This window comes from Trachypithecus francoisi, unplaced genomic scaffold (genome assembly GCF_009764315.1).
Source record: "Trachypithecus francoisi isolate TF-2019V2 unplaced genomic scaffold, Tfra_2.0 Lachesis_group18, whole genome shotgun sequence".
Lineage (NCBI taxonomy): Eukaryota > Metazoa > Chordata > Mammalia > Primates > Cercopithecidae > Trachypithecus > Trachypithecus francoisi.
Genome location: NW_022681463.1, coordinates 1,548,424 through 1,565,932, shown reverse-complemented (window position 1 = coordinate 1,565,932; position 17,509 = coordinate 1,548,424). Strand labels below are relative to the sequence as shown.

General features: G+C 55.5%; 1 protein-coding gene across 3 annotated transcripts in view; it reads right to left on the bottom strand.

The window, feature by feature from the left end:
- Positions 1-489: 489 nt before the first annotated feature.
- Positions 490-17,509, bottom strand: part of RASA3 (RAS p21 protein activator 3) — a 122,129-nt gene continuing 105,109 nt past the window's right edge. For all 3 annotated transcript variants that reach the window (XM_033177109.1, XM_033177107.1, XM_033177108.1), the window contains 5 exons: positions 17,165-17,247; positions 13,828-14,036; positions 10,301-10,404; positions 3,798-3,981; positions 490-2,109 (listed from right to left, as the gene is read on the bottom strand). In XM_033177109.1, coding sequence (XP_033033000.1) covers positions 2,034-2,109; positions 3,798-3,981; positions 10,301-10,404; positions 13,828-14,036; positions 17,165-17,247 — 656 coding nt within the window. In that variant the 3' untranslated portion in view covers positions 490-2,033. The remainder of the gene's footprint in view (positions 2,110-3,797; positions 3,982-10,300; positions 10,405-13,827; positions 14,037-17,164; positions 17,248-17,509) is intronic.

Sequence of the window (17,509 nt, the reverse complement as noted above, 5' to 3'; positions counted from 1 at the left end):
AGCCCGTGGTGGTCTGTCTGCCCGGCACTCCCTGTGTGGACACCATCTCCAGCCGCACCCCTGGCAGCACTCGACCCTCAGCCCTCAGCACTGTGTGACCCCACACCCTTCCTGAGGGTATCACGGGGCCAGACTCCCACCCGAGGCAACACAGGTGAATGCCACTGTCAGAGCAGCACCATCCATCACCAGAGATGTCAACTGTCACCAGCGATGTCACCTGTCATCGGAGCCTGTCACTGGGGTGTCACCAGCGATGTCACCTGTCAGAGCAGCGCTGCCTGTCACCAGAGAGGTCACCTGGCATCAGCAATGTGACCTGTCATCAAGGCACTGCCACCTGTCAGAGCAGCGTCACCCGTCACCAGGGACGTCACTTGGCATCAGCAATGTCATCCTGCTCCCCAGATGCCACCCTCCTCCCTGTACCCCCACCAATGCCCACATGTGCAATTCCCAGTGGGTACCCCTGGAAAACCAAGCCAGTCCTCAGAAAGAATAAAACATCTGTTTTAATTGGCCAATAAAATACATTGCAAATCACTAGTATTTTATAAACAGAAATGTTAAGTTATAAACCCATGGTAAAAATTGCAGCCCCAACAGCTGTGTGTCCAAAAGTCTATTTTTACAACATTTTCCTCCACTAGTTTTGTGACAACAAAGTTCATATCTGCCATCGAGATGAAGAGTCTGAACTACAGTATTTTCAAACAAGAACCCGGAGAAGTCAGTACAAGGATACGTCGTGCTATGTATTCAAACGGCACTTCCCACACACCTGCCGTCTGCATCCCGGGAGGACGCCCTGTGGGAAAGGCCTCCTCGGCAGTGTGAGGTCTGGAGGGGTCTGTCTGGACCCCATTTTTAGGATGCTCCCCACCCCAATAAAACAGCAGCCCCGCCCCTGCCCTGCACAGCATCTGGGGGTTCGCGACGCAGGTGCAACACTGGCCACGGGCCCTGGAGGGATGTCTGCACCCCTGACGCCCCTGCACCTCAAGCTCAGAATTTCTTCCCTTCTTTGATTTTCTTGAGGACCTGCAGCTGGCCTTCCTGAGACAGGCTTCATTCCTGTTCCATTTGCCTTCCCGGCAGCCTTCCCTTTCGTGGGTATAGGTTTTGACGTTCTGAATTACTTTGTATCAAAGAGCTAATTAAAAATGGTCCTTAAAAAACATAAAGAAAACAGCTTGAAAAATGCACATTTTTTCTATTTTAAAAATCTTCAAACTTCCACAGGGGGTGGCCAATGTTAATTCTGATTTTAACCCCCATTGAACAGCAAAACAATGGGGGCTTCAACTGTGGGCTCAGCAGACACCTGGAGAAGCTGGAGCCCACACTTTTCCCTCCAGGGGACTCTGTGGACAGAACCCGTATCCCCCAAGCACCAAGGACATCCTCAGACTGGGATTTCCGTGTAGTTCTGCACCTCCCAGCCACAAAACTGACCCTTCAGCCAGGAATCAAACGAACCTCAAAAGTGAACAGGGAGGCCGCCTCCCACGCCACCTGGACAGCAGGCACAGTGGGAGAGTAATGCTCTGAACGTCCCAATGTGATGAAGCGGAAAGCGAAGACGGGGCCAGCAGGCCCCCCGGGCACAGAGCCACAGAGCCCAGTGCCACCCGCACCGTGCACGCACGACAGACGTGCACGTGAGACAGATGCACACACGGCCAGAGGTGCAGGTCACAGCCGACTGGACGGGCCGCGGCTCCGAGGCCGGCTGCGGCTAGAGCACAGCCCCCACTTCCTGATCCTTCAGCTGATCCCCAGAACCCCACAAACAAAGAGCCAAAAGCATAGAACCAAAGGACGACACGGTCCACAAGGCCAGGTGGGCTTTCTGCGGGGGGTGTGGTGGCGGTGGCGGCGGTTCTGGGAGAGGGAAGCCCCAGCACCACTTGTCCATGGACCAGGCGGCTGCATCTCACGTGCTGGCTGCGCTTTTCCTTCTCTTCTCCCTCCCAAAGGCTGCAGCTCTGCACGGGCGGCTCACTGGCGCCACTGGGCGCGTCCCGCAGACTTTAAATGGAATGAGTGGAGGTCTCGGACTGCTGCCGGATGTAGTTCTGGAAGCTCTTGTCTCCGATGGGGTGCTCCCTGAAAAGGGGGGCGGGGGAGGGAATGAGGCACAGCCCCCGCTGCCTGGCGCTCACCCACGCGCTACGGGAGCTTTTCCTGTTCCTAAATGTGACCACTCGCCCTGCAATCCACACAAAAAACAGAATCGCAGAGGAGCCAAAGGGACCACAGTGCCCTGGAGGCACCCGCGAGCCTCTGATGTGTGCGCGGGCAGGCGTGGAAGTGCATGTGCACGTCTCTTCCTGCAGCACATGTGTAGCACAAATACATGCGCAGACGTGGAACACGTAGACTCCGTGGCACATATGCAGAACGTGCACATCTGCACTGCAGAGACTGCTCAAGTGTGTGGAGCATGCGCTCTAGGGACACATCTCTCCGCCTGTGCTGGGACACTCAGCAGGCGTGGGCACCTCCTCCCACGTGTTGGGTCCACTTCCTCCCATGTGTGTCCACCTCCTCCCATGTGCGCCTCCTCCCCTGTGTGCACCTCCTCCGTGTGTGCACCTTCTCCCGTGTCTGTGCATCTCGTACCATGTGTGCCTCGTGTGCACCTTCTGCTACAACAAACAACATCATGCTTCACGCATTTTTCAACCTGCTGGCTTTCAGCCATGAGGTGGATGAACCTGATGATATCAACGAGGCAACATACTTGGAAGGCAAACGGGGCTGTCTCCCCAGAAGAATGTCGAGAGGGATCTGATATGATTGATGTCAGAGGTGAAGTCACAGCACTCAGGAGGTGCTGCAGGCTCAGTCCCCTGAGCAACTCGGTCCAAGTCAGAGCCACAGGACCTGTCACTGTCCTGGAGCCTCACCACTGCCCTTCCCAGACCAGACCCGCATGGTGGAAGGAAGGAAGGGTTAAGAAGGGAGGGAGAGAGGGAGGAGAAGGAGAAGGGTTGAGGAGGAGAGAGGGAGGACGGAAGGGAGGGATGACAGAAGAGAGGAGCGAGCAGGAGGGTGAAAGTGAGGAGGAGGTTGTACAGCTACACAAGGCTCTCGGGCTTACCCACCCCTGAACAAGCCTGTGTGGTGGGTTCTGCCATGGTGGACCCTGGGTACCCACTGGATGGAGAGAGTGACACAGACACACCTGCTCACTCCAGGCCAAGAGCCAGTCTAGCACTTTACATAGTTTAAGTCAATCTTCCAGCAATTCAGGAGGGTCTTACAACCCTCTGTTTCATGGAGTGAGGGGGAGTGGAGCTTAGCTAAGCACCACGTAGCCTGCAGTCTGTGACTAGGCTGAACGTACTCAACCTCGCCGCACCTGCCTCATGAGACAAGAGTGGGTTTTGTCCAGAGCTGGCCCTACTCCTGGACACCATGGGTGGCCTGGAGAGATGGCAGAGGGTGTGCCACTCAGCCAAGGCAGAACAAGGCCTGGGCCTAGAGACTGCCAGAGCACGTGAGGCCAGCATAGCAGAGAGGCTGGGAGGCAGCAGGCGAGGGAGGCACCCCGGACCTTGGCTGGGGTCCTGGAGAGCAAAGGCAGCACCTGCTCCGAAGGAGGGACCAGCAGCGCTGGGCCACGTCCACTGACCACCGCCAGGTGCCAGCCAGGTGCAGCTGGGATTCTCCTCACCAGGCGGACACCTGTGCACAGGCGGCCTCACCCAGGAGTTCCCTGCAGCCCCACCCACCGCACCCTCCCGCCCACCACGCTGGCCGTCCAGGGCAGGCACGGGAGCGGCACTCACTGGCTTCCATATTTCGTCTTCTTGAACTTGTCCCTCTTATACTGGGCGTGCTCCTGCTCCAAAGCCCCGACGCCAGCGATGACCTGCTTCAGCGTCTTGTAAGTCTCCTGGGGGTCGTCAATGATGAACGTCGAATACTCCTCCTGCTCCGGGCCGTCGTACACGGATTTGCTCCCACAGGCCTCTGTGGAGGACGGAGGGGTCAGCACAGGGCAGGAGCCCAGGGTCCAGCGGCCACCGGCCCCGTCTCCACACAGCTGCATCACTGCAGGCCCCACCCACAGCACACGTCCTTCCAACGCAAGCGCCTTAAGAAAGGGCTGGCCGCCGCTCGTAAACGCAGACGGACACAGAAACCATTCCCGCGGCAGCCACTGTCCTAACCGGACCACGTCACTGCACTGAAGGCCATTCTGGGGCCTCGCCCCCCGCGGACGGCCATGGAACCCGAGCCGGGGCAGGGCCCTGCGCCACCTGAGTCCGAGCACCTGAACCAGGCACGTCTCTGCCTCACTGCTCACAGCGCCTGGGCACGCACCCCCAGAGCCAGCACCAATGCCCTGCAGCTGTGCCCATCTCGATAGAATGAATGTGCCCCAGATCCATGGGTTGAAATCCTAACCCTCAAGGGATGGCGTCCGGAGGTGAGGCCCTCGGGAGGGGACGAGGCGTGACGGTGGAACCCTTGGGCAGGGGACGGGCGCCCCTATAAAAGACGCCGAGGAAGCTGGCTCGCCCCTTCCACACATGAGGACACGATGAGACGCTGGCGGGCTGTAGCCCAGAAGAGGGTCCGCAGCAAAACCAGCGTCACTACACTCTGATCTTGAGCTTCTCAGCCTTCATGCTGGGAAGTGAATTCCTGCTGTCTGTAACCACCCAGCCTATGGTACAATTTTATTGCAGCCCAAACTGACTAAGAACTTGGGACTGAGAAGTAGCTGCTGCTGTAACAAGGACCTTCAAATGTGGACTGGCTTTGGAACCGGGTGCTGGGTGAAGGCTGCAGGGGTTTGGGGGTGCATGCTGGAAGCGGCTTGGCTGGCGTGAATGCCCTTGAAGGGCAAAGCTGGGGGCTCGGGAGAGGAGGAGAGCCGCAGAGAAGGCCTGTCTTAGGGGATGTCTACGTAACCCTGAACAGAACGGTGGCACGAGCACGGGTGGCAAAGGCTGTTCTAACAACCTCTCAGATAGAAAGCATGGCCGTGCTACTGGACAGCGGAGAAAAAGCCATCCTTTTGACAAAGTGGACCTGTGTTCACGCCCTCGTGTTCTGGGAGGGTGGAACTTGAGAGTGATGACATCAGACACGTAACTGAGGAGATTTCTAAGCAAAATGCTGGGGGAGCGGCTTGGGTCCTCCTGATCGCTGACAGCAAAATGGGAGAAGAGAGATGATTTGAAGGTGGAATTGTTGAGCAAAAAGGAACCAGAACGCAAAGAGTTGGTTAAGTTAAAGGATTTGAGAATTAAAATTCCAGCCTCTCCATATCTCAAAAAAATGAGAAAGTGTGTTTGGAACAGACCACTAAGCAAGTGGCCGTGCGGCCGTCTGATAAGGAGACAAGTGTGGGGCTGAGCCACGGACTTGACGAACCATCTCAGCCACAGCTGGGAGCAGAGAAGGAACCGTGCCAGCCGGGGACTGCCAGATGGAACCAGGAGACAGAGAAAACAGGATGAAATGAAGCCAGGCCATAGAGCTATTCAGCCATGAGCACCTGCCATTCTTCAAGACGAGGGAAGAAGGACCCAAGGGGGGCAGGGCCACCATAGTGCTGCTCTCACCCAGAAGGAGTCCATGGAGCATGTATCAGATGCAAAATTCTCAGCTGGAATATTAAAAAATAAAACTGGCAATAACTAGAAAAAAATCACAATAAGGAATCTGTAGTTCCTCTTTGTATGATAAGGTTTAAAACGGAGGATTTAGGGAAAGCTCAGAGCAGCATGTGTGTGCGTGGACTTCAGCAAAGCACCTGCTACATTTTTACGAATGGCTGCATGATCAAGATGCGAAGTTGTGGAGAAGAAAATGAATCAGCTGGTGGGTTTGTGCCGACTGAGCGTCCAAAACGGATTAGAGGGTGGGTTTGTGCTGACTGAGTATCCATGGCCCCCAACAACAGATCCAAGTGCTTGTCCAAGCGTGAGCCGGGCCCGGGAAGACATGGCGTCTGCACAGCTGGGACACCAAGCCATGGGGAGGACGGCCTGAGGCACAACCACCACAGCAGACCCCACTGCTGGGCGCAGCCCCAGGCTCCCTCAGACACAGGACGACAGCACTAAGCTGCATTCTGAAGTTAATTATGAGGCCGTGGCCTGTGAAGACCGGCCCTTTATCTGACCAAAGCATAACAAGGTGTCACAGTGAAAAGAGCATTTACGTAACAGCTGCGATGAGCCACCGTGCTCCAGGCTGTGTGTAAGCCACTCCAACCTTCCCCAAATCTCTAACCAAGGGGATATGCCTGTCCTGTAGATGAAGAAACAAGTGGCTTGTCCCAGGACACAACTTGATCACAGCGACCTGCTGGCCCCCATAGCAGAGCTCTTCCCACTCCTGCCGCCGACTTCCAGACTGTCTGCAAAGTCACAGTGGCACGGCCCAAGGCCACGGCCAGCCCTCTGCATGGGACCCCACCACGCCCTGCCATGGGGCCTCACCTGCAGGACTGGGTGCCACCCTGTCACCAAACTTCAGGACAACATAAAGAACTAGAGTGTGCCCAAGGGAGGTTGGCCAGGGGAGAGGCCACACCACGTGTGGGATGGGGAGGGGACAGTGACCATCTGCCTCCCGCACAGGCGCCCTGGCACAGCACTCCTCAGCCCACGGCCAGCAGAAAGGTCCTGCTGCACTGGGTGGAAAGAATCCCGCGGGCCAAGTGACGGGAAGTCATTAGAACTCTCCGACAACAAACCATCCGCCTCAAGGATGCACGGAGATTCCAGCCGAGGCGTGAACACCACAGAGGAGGGACTCAGTGCCCTGAGGGGTGAGGTCCCTGGACTGAGGCTTCCAACCATGCTGATGTGCTGTGAACCCACATGGAGGGTATGTGGGACCTGTTTCCATCTGTCCATTGTCCATCCACCAATCCCTCACCCATCCGTCCATCCACCCATCTGTCCATCTACCCATTACTCACCCATCATCACTCACCCATCCGTCCCTCCACCCATCCGTCCACCCATGACTCACCCTCAGTCCATCCACCCATCACTCACCCCTTGGTCCATCCATCCATCACTCACCCATCTGTCAATCCATCCATCATTTGTCCATCGCTCCATCCACCCATCAGTCACCCACTGGCCCATCCACCCACCTACCCACCCACTCAGCTGCCTGCCCGACCATCTGTCCAGCACACCCATCCAGGTGCTAGGCACTTCCTCTGTGCCAGGCCCAGGAAGGTCATTGCACGTGGAAACTGAGGAGATGGGAGATGGTTGTGACTTTGGTGACACAGGTGATCCCAGGTGACGTGGTTTGGATTTGTGTCCCCACCCAAATCTCAGGTCAGACTGGAAGCCCGAGTGTTGGAGGAGGGGCCTGGGGCGAGGTGAGGGGATCATGGGGGTGGACTCCCCCATTGCTGTTCTCGTAACAGCGAGTTCTCACGAGGTCTGGTTGTCTGGACGTGTGTGGCACCTGCCCCATCACGTAGGAGGTGCCTGCTTCCTTCCTCTTTGCCCTCCCACCATGATCGAAAGTTTCTTGAGGCCTCCCCAACCATGCTTCCCGTACAGCCTGCAGAACTGTGAGTCACTCAATCTTCTTTTCCTTATAAATTACCCAGGCTCAGGGAGCTCTTCATAGCAACGTGAGAACTAATACACTAGGCTACGGGGATGGGGAGGCTGGGAAGCGCCTGGGGGAGGACACTTCCAAGGTAAACAGGGTCTGCCAGACTGAGGCGCAAGGCTGCTCCCGGCAGAGGAAGGAAGAGCTGGAGCTATGGTGTGGGGTGCATGGCCTGGGAGGGGCTGAGCAAGGTTGGAGAGTGGTGCATGCAGCAAGCTGATCACGGAGGGCCTGGTCAGCATCTTTCAGAACCTGGGTCTTGTGTGTGATGACCTCACCCTCTCCAAGGCTCCTGGACTCTGGCCTCCGCTGTGTTGGTTCCTTCTATGAGAGGGCTGGGAAGAGGCGAGCTGATGCCTGACCCACTGTCTTGGCTACCCTGAGGCCTTGTGCCATCTGCACAGTATCCAGGGACCTCAGACCCGGGACAGCACCTGGTGGGACCTCAGACTGAGGGACAGCACCTGGTGGGACCTCAGACCCAGGGACAGCACCTGGAAGGACCTCAGACCGAGGGACAGCACCTGGTGGGACCTCAGACTGAGGGACAGCACCTGGTGGGACCTCAGACTGAGGGACAGCACCTGGTGGGACCTCAGACCCGGGACAGCACCTGGCACACTTGCTGGGGAGAAGACGCTGTAGTAGGTGGTGGCCCACGAGTGCGTACGTGTGTGGTTGTCTGAGAATGTGTGTGCATGCCTGCACATGGGCCTGCACATGTGAGCATGTTGTGTTCAACTGCACATGTGTGCAGATATTGTTGCCTTGCTTGTCTGCACACATATGTACCTGTGTGTTCATTTCATGCATGTATGGCTGGAAACGTGTGTGTACATGGCTATGCATCCATGTGTACATGCCTGTGCGTGTGTGTATGCCTGGAACCACGTACACCCAGGGCATGTGGGGCTGGAGAACAGGCGTGGCCAAGCTCACAGATGGGCAGGTGCATGGACACTCAGGCAGGACTCGTGTTTCCAGGCCAAGGTACACTTGACACTTCTGGGTTAAATCAGGGGAATGAAAAGAAGAAAATCTAACAGGCATAACTCCGGGCACATTCTGCTCCATTTCCATTCTGAGCGGGACTCAAGGGCCCTGTCACATGATTTCCAAGAGCAGATCTGAGTCTACCAGACCCTAGCACAGAAACGAACGCAGCTGCTTCGCACCCCCGCCCCCCGCCGTGGGCTCTTCTTGTCTCTGCCTCTCCTGAATTACAGACCTCAGACTACTGTCCCTATGTTGTCTAATTGGGCTTACCTGGATTGCTATTTCAATTCGGTAAAGCAATTCAATGTCACAGAAAATGATACTGCAAATAAATTTGAAACACACGGTATGCCTGGCACTGTTTCAAATCTATATACATATCATTATCTGTGACTCTGAATTGCTTTACAGAATTAGATGGCATGTGTGCACACACATACATGCATGCTCAAACACGTGCCCAAAGACATGCATGCACTCACGTGCCCACACATTTCCACACATGCACAAACGCATGCACGTTCATGTGTCCACACATTCACACACACTCATACATGTCGTGTCCACACAGTCGCACATGCTCAAACGTGTCCACACATTCCCACACTCACACACATCCACACATTCATGCACTCACACACGTGTCCGCACATTCATGCACACTCACACATCCACATATTCATGCACACTCACACATGTCCACATTCACGCACACTTATACATCGTGTCCACACATTTATGCACACTAACACATGTCCACATACTCATGCACACTCACGTGTCCACATTCATGCATGCATGCTCATGTTGTGTCCACACATTCACGCACGCTCACACATGTCCACACGTTCATGCACACTCATACATGTCCACATATTCATGCACAGTCACGTGTCCACATTCACACATGCTCACACGTCCACACATTCATGCACACACGTCCACACATTCATGCACTCACACACATGTCCACACATTCACACACTGACACATGTCCACACATTCATGCACAAACACATGCCCACACATTCACGCACTCACACATGTCCACACATTCATGCACTCACACACATGTCCACACATTCACACACTGACACATGTCCACACATTCACACACTGACACATGTCCACACATTCATGCACACACACGTGTCCACACATTCATGCACTCACACGTGTCCACACATTCATGCATGCTCACACACGTCCACATATGCACACTCACGTGTCCACATTCACATACACTCATGTGTCCACACATTCATGCACACTCACACATGGCCACACATTCACAAGCTCATACATGCCAGACACATGCGCACATCTCGTATGTGTCCGCACACATGCATGCACACTCAACGTGTCCACACACATGCATTTGTCCCTCTGGAAAACACAAAGGAATGAAAAAATAGGGTCCTCTAAAGAAATCTGGCAGTACAGAGGTTACAAGTTAAATTCCATCTAAAAATTATCTATAGAACCTGTTAGCAAGGTAACTGTCCCCCAAATAGCTGCCTACCCTGCAAAAAGCTTTTCGCATCCATCCATCCGTGCTACAAACACAACTACACGTAGCCCACACTACACGAGAGGCTCAGACCACAGGTTTTCACCCCACAGCATGCTCCTGTGGCCAGGGCCTCGCCAGGTGTCCCCTCGCTGCACGGATTGGTGTGTCGGGCACACTCACCCTGCATCTTCTCCAGCTTGCTCATGTACGAGTTGAAGAGGGAGTAGATACGCTCTGTCTCACGGTCCCCATCAATGTCCAGCTGGATGTTGGCCGGGAGGCCGCTGTCCAGACACATCAAGAACAGAAAGATAAAAACACTTATTTAAATGATGCTTTTAATAATGACATTAATTTTTAAAATGTCACTGAAGAAAGAAGACGATAATGTTGGAAGTGAAACTCGAGACAGGACCTATTTGCCGTCCGTCTGTACACAGCCAGCATGTTGGCTTGCTGAGCAAGTCTAGTGGTGTCCACAGCAGCATGGACAGCTGTGTCACCAGGCCGGCCACAAGCCGAAACGAACTGGCAACCTCTGCTTCAGTTACCATCAGCCTATTTGGACACTTGGCAAAAGATCCTCGCTGTTCAGTACTTAAAACGTGCTTATCGTTTGTACTAACTGACCTTTCCTGAAATCATGCTGTACCGAGTTATGTCTTGTTTAAATCTATTCCTACTCCAGAATCTTCTCAATACATAAGAAATTTAGGAAGATTAGGTGCCAAAATCCCCAGCGTAATACTTGTACATTTTTAGTATCATACAGAACTAAATTCCCAGGAACTATGAACATGCCAGGCCTCATGTGGTTTATTCCTTCAGTCATTTCAAACACGGAAGGAGGCTGTGCGGTTATGTCCCTGCTCACTCTACGTCCGCTTCTCCTACGTTCACACCAGCACACGTCAGGCTGGAGTGCAGTGGCACGATCTCAGCTCACTGAAACCTCTGCTTTCCAGGTTTAAGTGATTCTCCTGCCTCAGCCTCCCGAGTAGCTGGGATCATAGGGCCCCGCCACCATGCCGGCTAATTTTTGTATTTCTAGTGGAGATGGGGTTTCACCATGTTGGCCAGGCTGGTCTCGAACTCCTGACCTCAGGTGATCCACCTGCCTCGACCTACCAAAGTGTTGGGATTATAGGCGTGAGCCACCGAGCCCGGCCTCATGTCTTTTAATAAATCTTACTTGTCTTATTATGAAAATCCTCCAAAGCCGGGTGCGGTGGCTCACGCCTGTAATCCCCACACTTTTGGGAGGCTGAGGCAGGTGGATCATCTGAATTCAGGAGTTCAAGACCATCCTGGCCAACATGGTGAGACTCTGTCTCTACTAAAAATATAAAAATTAGCCGGGTGTGGTGGCATATACCTATAATCCCAGCTACTCGGGAGGCTGAGAAAGGAGAATCGCTTGAACCCGGGAGGTGGAGGTTGCAGTGAGCTGAGATCACACCACTGCACTCCAGCCTGGGCAACAGAGCGAGACTCTGTCTAAAAAAAAAAAAAAAGAAAAGAAAAGAAAATCTACATTGTACAGAAGCACGTCTTTGACGGCTTCAGACACAGGGGGCTCACGGTTAATTTAACATTTGCACTCAGGTGCAACCAACAGGGAGGGCCTGAGAGGAATCCGCGGGGCTGTTAATTATTTTTAGCAAATTCTGCCTTGTGCAGAACGCGTGAAATATGCTCTTTAATTTAGTAAATACTTTTTAAAAGGCAGAAATGCTTCTTATAGCTAAAACAATTCTTAAATCATAAAATTTCTGATGCTTCTGTAATTTTTTCCATACTGATTAGAAATTGTTTTACCAACTTATTTTTGTTTGAAGTGTGGTAGCTTTTCCCTTTTCTTCCCAACTTCTCTTGCAAAAAAAGAAGTGGGTTTCCGTCAATGAACTGAACAGACGTCCAATATTGTATATGCCTTTTGAGCTGAGTAGCTCAGTATTCGGATACTTGGTCATTTGTTTCATTATGTAATTGATAAAATGGTGTCATTTATTCATGTTAGTTCAACCACATATTTATGCTGTCTGGGGATGGGCGGTTATACTTCCGTGTGAGAAATAATTGTCAGTCTTTAACAGTTTGTAAAACCTTAGTGGTGAGAGCTTAAACATCTAAATAAATAATGAAATGCATTTATCATCAAAAAAAAAAAAAAAGCAAAGAAGAAGATGAAGTGACTGACATTAAAACACGTTCCTGGCCAGTCAGGGGGTTCATGTCGGTAATCCCAGCACTCTGGGAGGCCGAGACAGAAGGATAGCTTGAGCCCAGGAGTTTGAGACAAGACCACCCTGGGCAACACCGGGAGACCCTTACGGTGAGATTTGGACAACATAGTGAGACCCGTCTCTACAAAAAACAAAATTTAGTGAGCTGGGCGTGGTGGCGCCTGCCTGTAGTCCCAGCTACTCAGGAAGGTGATGTGGGAGGATTGCTTGAGCCCAGAAGTTTGAGACCAGTCTGGGCAACGTGGTGAAACCTCGTTTCTACAAAAAACCTTAAAACAATTGGCCTGGAGTGGTGGAGCACACCTGTAGTCCCAGGTACCTGGGAGGCTGAGGTGGGAGGATGGCTTGAGCCTGGGAGGTGGAGGCCTGAGACTGCACCACTGCACTCCAGCCTGGGCGACAGAACGAGATCCCGTCTCAAAAGCATAAAACTAAAAAAGCATCCCCGAGCTGGGAGAGCTGAGGCCGGCTGTGGGTGTGCGGGACAGGGGAGGCTCCCGAGCTGTCTGGTCTCGGCAGCTGGAGACTCTTGGGACCCACAGACCTGCCAAGGCAGCGAGCAAATTCGGCAGACGTTTTCTCATGGAGAGAAATGGCCTGGAAGGAAGCCTCCTGGGGCTCTGTCCCCTGCAGGGTCGGCTGCAGCTGGGGATGGGCCAGGTTTCCTCTCCTCCCCAGGCTGCAATGCTTGCCGCTCTCCCAGGATTGCGAGGATACAGGAGAGCACTGGCCTCTCCTGGGGGTCCTGGGGCAGTGGCCACGCATGCCTGGGCGGCAGCCAGACCTTCCTCCTGAGCTTCAGCCTCTGTGTCCACGAAGCAGATCTAAGGTCCCATCTTGGAGGCTGAGGGAGGATTGAACAGTGGCCCAGTGTGGAGCACAGCTCATCCCCTGCAGGGCCCTTATGTGAGGCCATAATGTGGCCAGGACAACAGTGAGGTGCCTCTCACGGAGCATAACCGGGGACGCCGGGCACCCCGGCCTCCTTCTAGGACCGGCAGACATGACCCTAGTCCCTGTGGAACTGCCGGAGGCCCAGCTGACAGGGGGCCCAGCTGACGAGCGGCCGGGAAGACAACGGGCTGCTGCGTCACACGGAATCAAGATGGGTGTCCTGGGCCAGATGAAGCTTTCAGCGAGGGGCTTACTCCCACGCTCCTCTCAGAGAAGCAGGATGGCCGCGGCCTGGGGGCCCCCCTTCACCCTGACTTCCCACTAACCCAGGGCAGGGCCTCAGGAGGACCCTCGAAGGCCTGCAGCACCCTCGAGTCTGCACAGAGCTTTCGAGAGACTGGGCCCAGATGCCCCCTCGGGTGGGAGGCTCCTGGGACGAGGCGAGTGCAGCCTCGTTTATTTGCGGCTTACAGGCAGACATGCGCCGTCCACTGGTCCCTCCCTACTTGGCCCCTTGGCCACACTTCCTGCACAGTGCACACGCTGGGCGGCGAGGCACAGACCTACCCGGTGCAGGGCGAGCAGCCTGGAGCCGAGTCCGAGGGCGCCCTACAGCACAGCCAGTGGCCACTCAGGTAGGCGGACGGGTGGTAGACAGTGAGACGCTTCTGGTTGCACTGGCTCACTTTGGTGAGGATGTCGATCCAGTCCTTGGCCTCCACGCAGTTGTTGGCCTGGATGTACAGCGCACGCTCCGGCTGGATGACCTGGAACATCTGAGGACGCAGGCGGGCTCAGAACAGTGCACACGAGGTCTCGTGGATGAGCGCGTGCAAGCGTCTGCCAGGCACCTGGCCGTCCTCGCTGGTGCCGTAAGAGGGGACGCTGAGGGTGCTCAGGCCCAGGCGTCCTGGAGCTCTAAGCCCCAGAAGAGGCCAAGGCTGGGGGGGTGCATGGAGCTCTCTGCCACCCTTAAACCTGACAGCTGGGGCCGTGGGGAACGGAGGTGAGAACTGGTGTGGCTGGAGACATGGCTGGGTGGCCAGGAACGGCTTGACCAAGGTGCTTTATGTACTGGAGCCTTGGAGGTCTCCACTCAAAAGGCAGAAGAGGGGCCCTGTGGCCTCCCCACGAGGCCTCCGCAGCCGACCGCAGGCGTCCCATCCACACAGAGCTCCTGCGGTGTCAGCCCAGGTGGCCCGACCTGCTCAGCTCCTCTCCCACCTGACCAGCCCAGGGTGCTTCCTCCTCCTCTCAGCTGGGGTTAGGGGGCTGCTTTCTCTTGAAGCGTCTCGGGGCAGCAACAACCTTTGCCATTTACTACTCATTCAACACACATGACCAAGCACCAGCACTCTCCTAGGTCCCGGAGACCACGCCTGGCCTAGAGTTTCTGCTGAACCTGCAGCCACCAAGAAAGACTAACAAGGGCAGGTGTCAGCAGGGGCCGGAAGTGAGTAGTGCTGGTGCTGCGGTCGGGGCTGACTCAAAGTTAGTAAAGCAGGGGTGGGGGCAAAGGGTGTTGAAGGCAGAAGAAATGGAAGGCACAAAGGTCCTGGGGCAGGTGGGACAGGGGTCCTGTGATTGGAGGGATGGGGGTCCTGGGGCAGGAGTGACAGAGGCCCTAGGATTAGAGGGACGGGGACCCTGGGGCAGGGGGGACAGGGATCCTAGGATTGGAGGTCAGAAGCTCGCAGAAGGAGCCGGCTCTGCTGCACACAGAAGACAGGTTTTCTGAGTAGGAGGCCGACTGGAGGCTGCGAGGCCTCTTATGTGGGACTTGCCCTTGAGTCAGGAGCCAGGGGGACGGTGGCCTCTCTAGCGGACAGGCCTTCTGCACTGGTCTGGGGAGGATTTGGGCTCCAGGTTTCTGGTGAACAGCTGAGGTCTGATTTACAGAGGCCAGGAGCCACCTGCCTTGCACCCGGCACACGTGTGCAGGTCTCGGACTGGACACCCCCATGCATGGCTGTGATCCCCATGGAGGGCATCCTGGCCATCACCCCAGGCTTGGTCCTGCCTCCAGGAGCAGCCTTCAGAAAGGTTTCCCCAGCGGGTGAGAGTCTGGCCTGGCAGTAGCCCCAGGGGAATCGGGCTCTGAGGAAGTCAGAGGGAATGAACAGCTGGGAACAGGCGGCTGAAACTAGGGAATTATCGGGAATCTATGTGAAGGCTGGAGGTGCTTCCAGAACATTTCCACACTGCTGCCTCCGAGGGATGGTCTCAGGGCCGGGTCCCAGCCATCCCCTCAGTCACAGGCATTGAGCCCACACCCTCCTCTTCCCACCACCCCCTCTTCCCAACCCTCCTCTTCCCACACCCTCCTCTTCAAATTACTCTACAACTTAGGCCTTTTGCGGGATCTGTCTGGACTGCCCGTGAATAACACGCTAGCAGAATCCCACCCACGGTAAGGAACGTGCATTGACTTTGGCACGAGGCCCAGGGACTGTGCCTTCCCTGCAACCGTTCTCTGGCCCTGATGCTGCAGGCGGGGCACAGAAAGCTTGTCCCAGACAGCACGTGTCAGGGTACAGGGTCAGCCTCAGGATGGCACAGACGGCGGGGGCACTGAGTCACCAGGGAGAACGTGGCCAGCGGCCGACTCTGGGAGGCACCGGGGAGAACATGGCCAGCGGCCGACTCTGAGAGGCACCGGGGAGAACGTGGCCAGCGGCCGACTCTGGGAGTCACTGGGGAGAACGTGGCCAGCGGCCGACTCTGGGAGCCACCACACAATGGCGACGTCACGGACACCTCTAGGGGATTCCTGCCAAAAATGTATCATCAGAACCTGCCACGTCGGCACATCGACAAACCCACAGGGAGGGACGTCCACAAAACCGAAGGCCTGCATGCCTCAAAAATGCCAAGGCCACGACACACAAAGAAAGGCCGGGAGTGTCCAGTCGGCCAGACTGAGAAGCAACAGAATGCAGTGCGGACTACATCCGGAGGGGAAGAAACCACAGCCGGAGGAACGGGACCAGACGGCAGCAAACGCAAACGTGGCTGCGCTGGTGACGCACGATGGGCGTCTGCTGTGGTTTCGGGGTCTGCGCTGTGGGAAACACTCAGAAGCATTGATATCGTTCAGAAAAGCACGGTCAGGGCCGGGTGCGGTGGCTCACGCCTGTAATCCCAGCACTTTGGGAGACCGAGGTGGGCGGATCACGAGGTCAGGAGATCGAGACCATCCTGGCTAACATGGTGAAACCCCGTCTCTACTAAAAATATAAAAAACTAGCCGGGCGAGGTGGCGGGCACCTGTAGTCCCAGCTACTCGGGAGGCTGAGGCAGGAGAATGGCGGGAACCCGGGGGGCGGAGCTTGCAGTGAGCTGAGATTGTGCCACTGCACTCCAGCCTGGGCAACAGAGCGAGACTCCGTCTCAAAAAAAAAAAAAGAAAAGCATGGGCAGGACCCGTGGAGGGAGAAGGAATGAATGTGACTGGGGAACGAGGCCACATGTGGGTCTGGGTCAAGTGTGTGTGGAAAGTACTTGTTCTACTCATGCAACTTCTATAAATCCAAAATTATATCAAAATAAAAAAGCTTCCAAAAGAAATTCCAGACGGTCCCAAGCCTGCTTCTGGGATGTCTTGGACGAGGGCACCTTGACCTTGGGGACCCTGCGGGGGACGTCCCCCGGAGCAGCTCAGGCCCCACCTTCTGGCAGGTTCCACCCCACCCTGGTGACCCCAGACACGGAGTGTGGCTCCTGTGATGCAAGATTCCGACACAAACTCTCCAGCGCCTGGGGAGCACCCCCAGTAACACGGAGACTGAGAAGCCTGGAGTGAGGGGGTGGGGAAGGGTGAGCCCTGGGCCAGGCACGGGAAGAGAGCAGAGAAAACCTGGCCAGCCCTCAACCCGAAAGAGAGGCTTGGGGGCATCACACTCACGTTTTTCATTTTGAAAGACTCCTCCTCCAGCTTCTCCACTGCCAGGATGTTCTCGATGGGAATGCTGTAGAGAGGCTGGTCCCCTAAGGCAGGGAGGGGCTGTTGGCAGGTGCAGCCCCTGCTGTCCCGGCTGGGGTATGGGTGGAGCTGAGGGGTCTCTGCCGGGGGTCTCTGCCGGGGGTTCTCTGCTGGGGGTGTCTGCCGGTCGGGGGGATCTCAACTCAGGGGGCCTCTGCTGGGGGTTCTCTGCCGGGGTGCCCCGAGCACGAGGAGGTGCCCCACGTTCCTCTCCTTGGGCGTGATGGCTGAATCACTGACAGGCCGCAGGTGCGGAGGCTGAGGGGG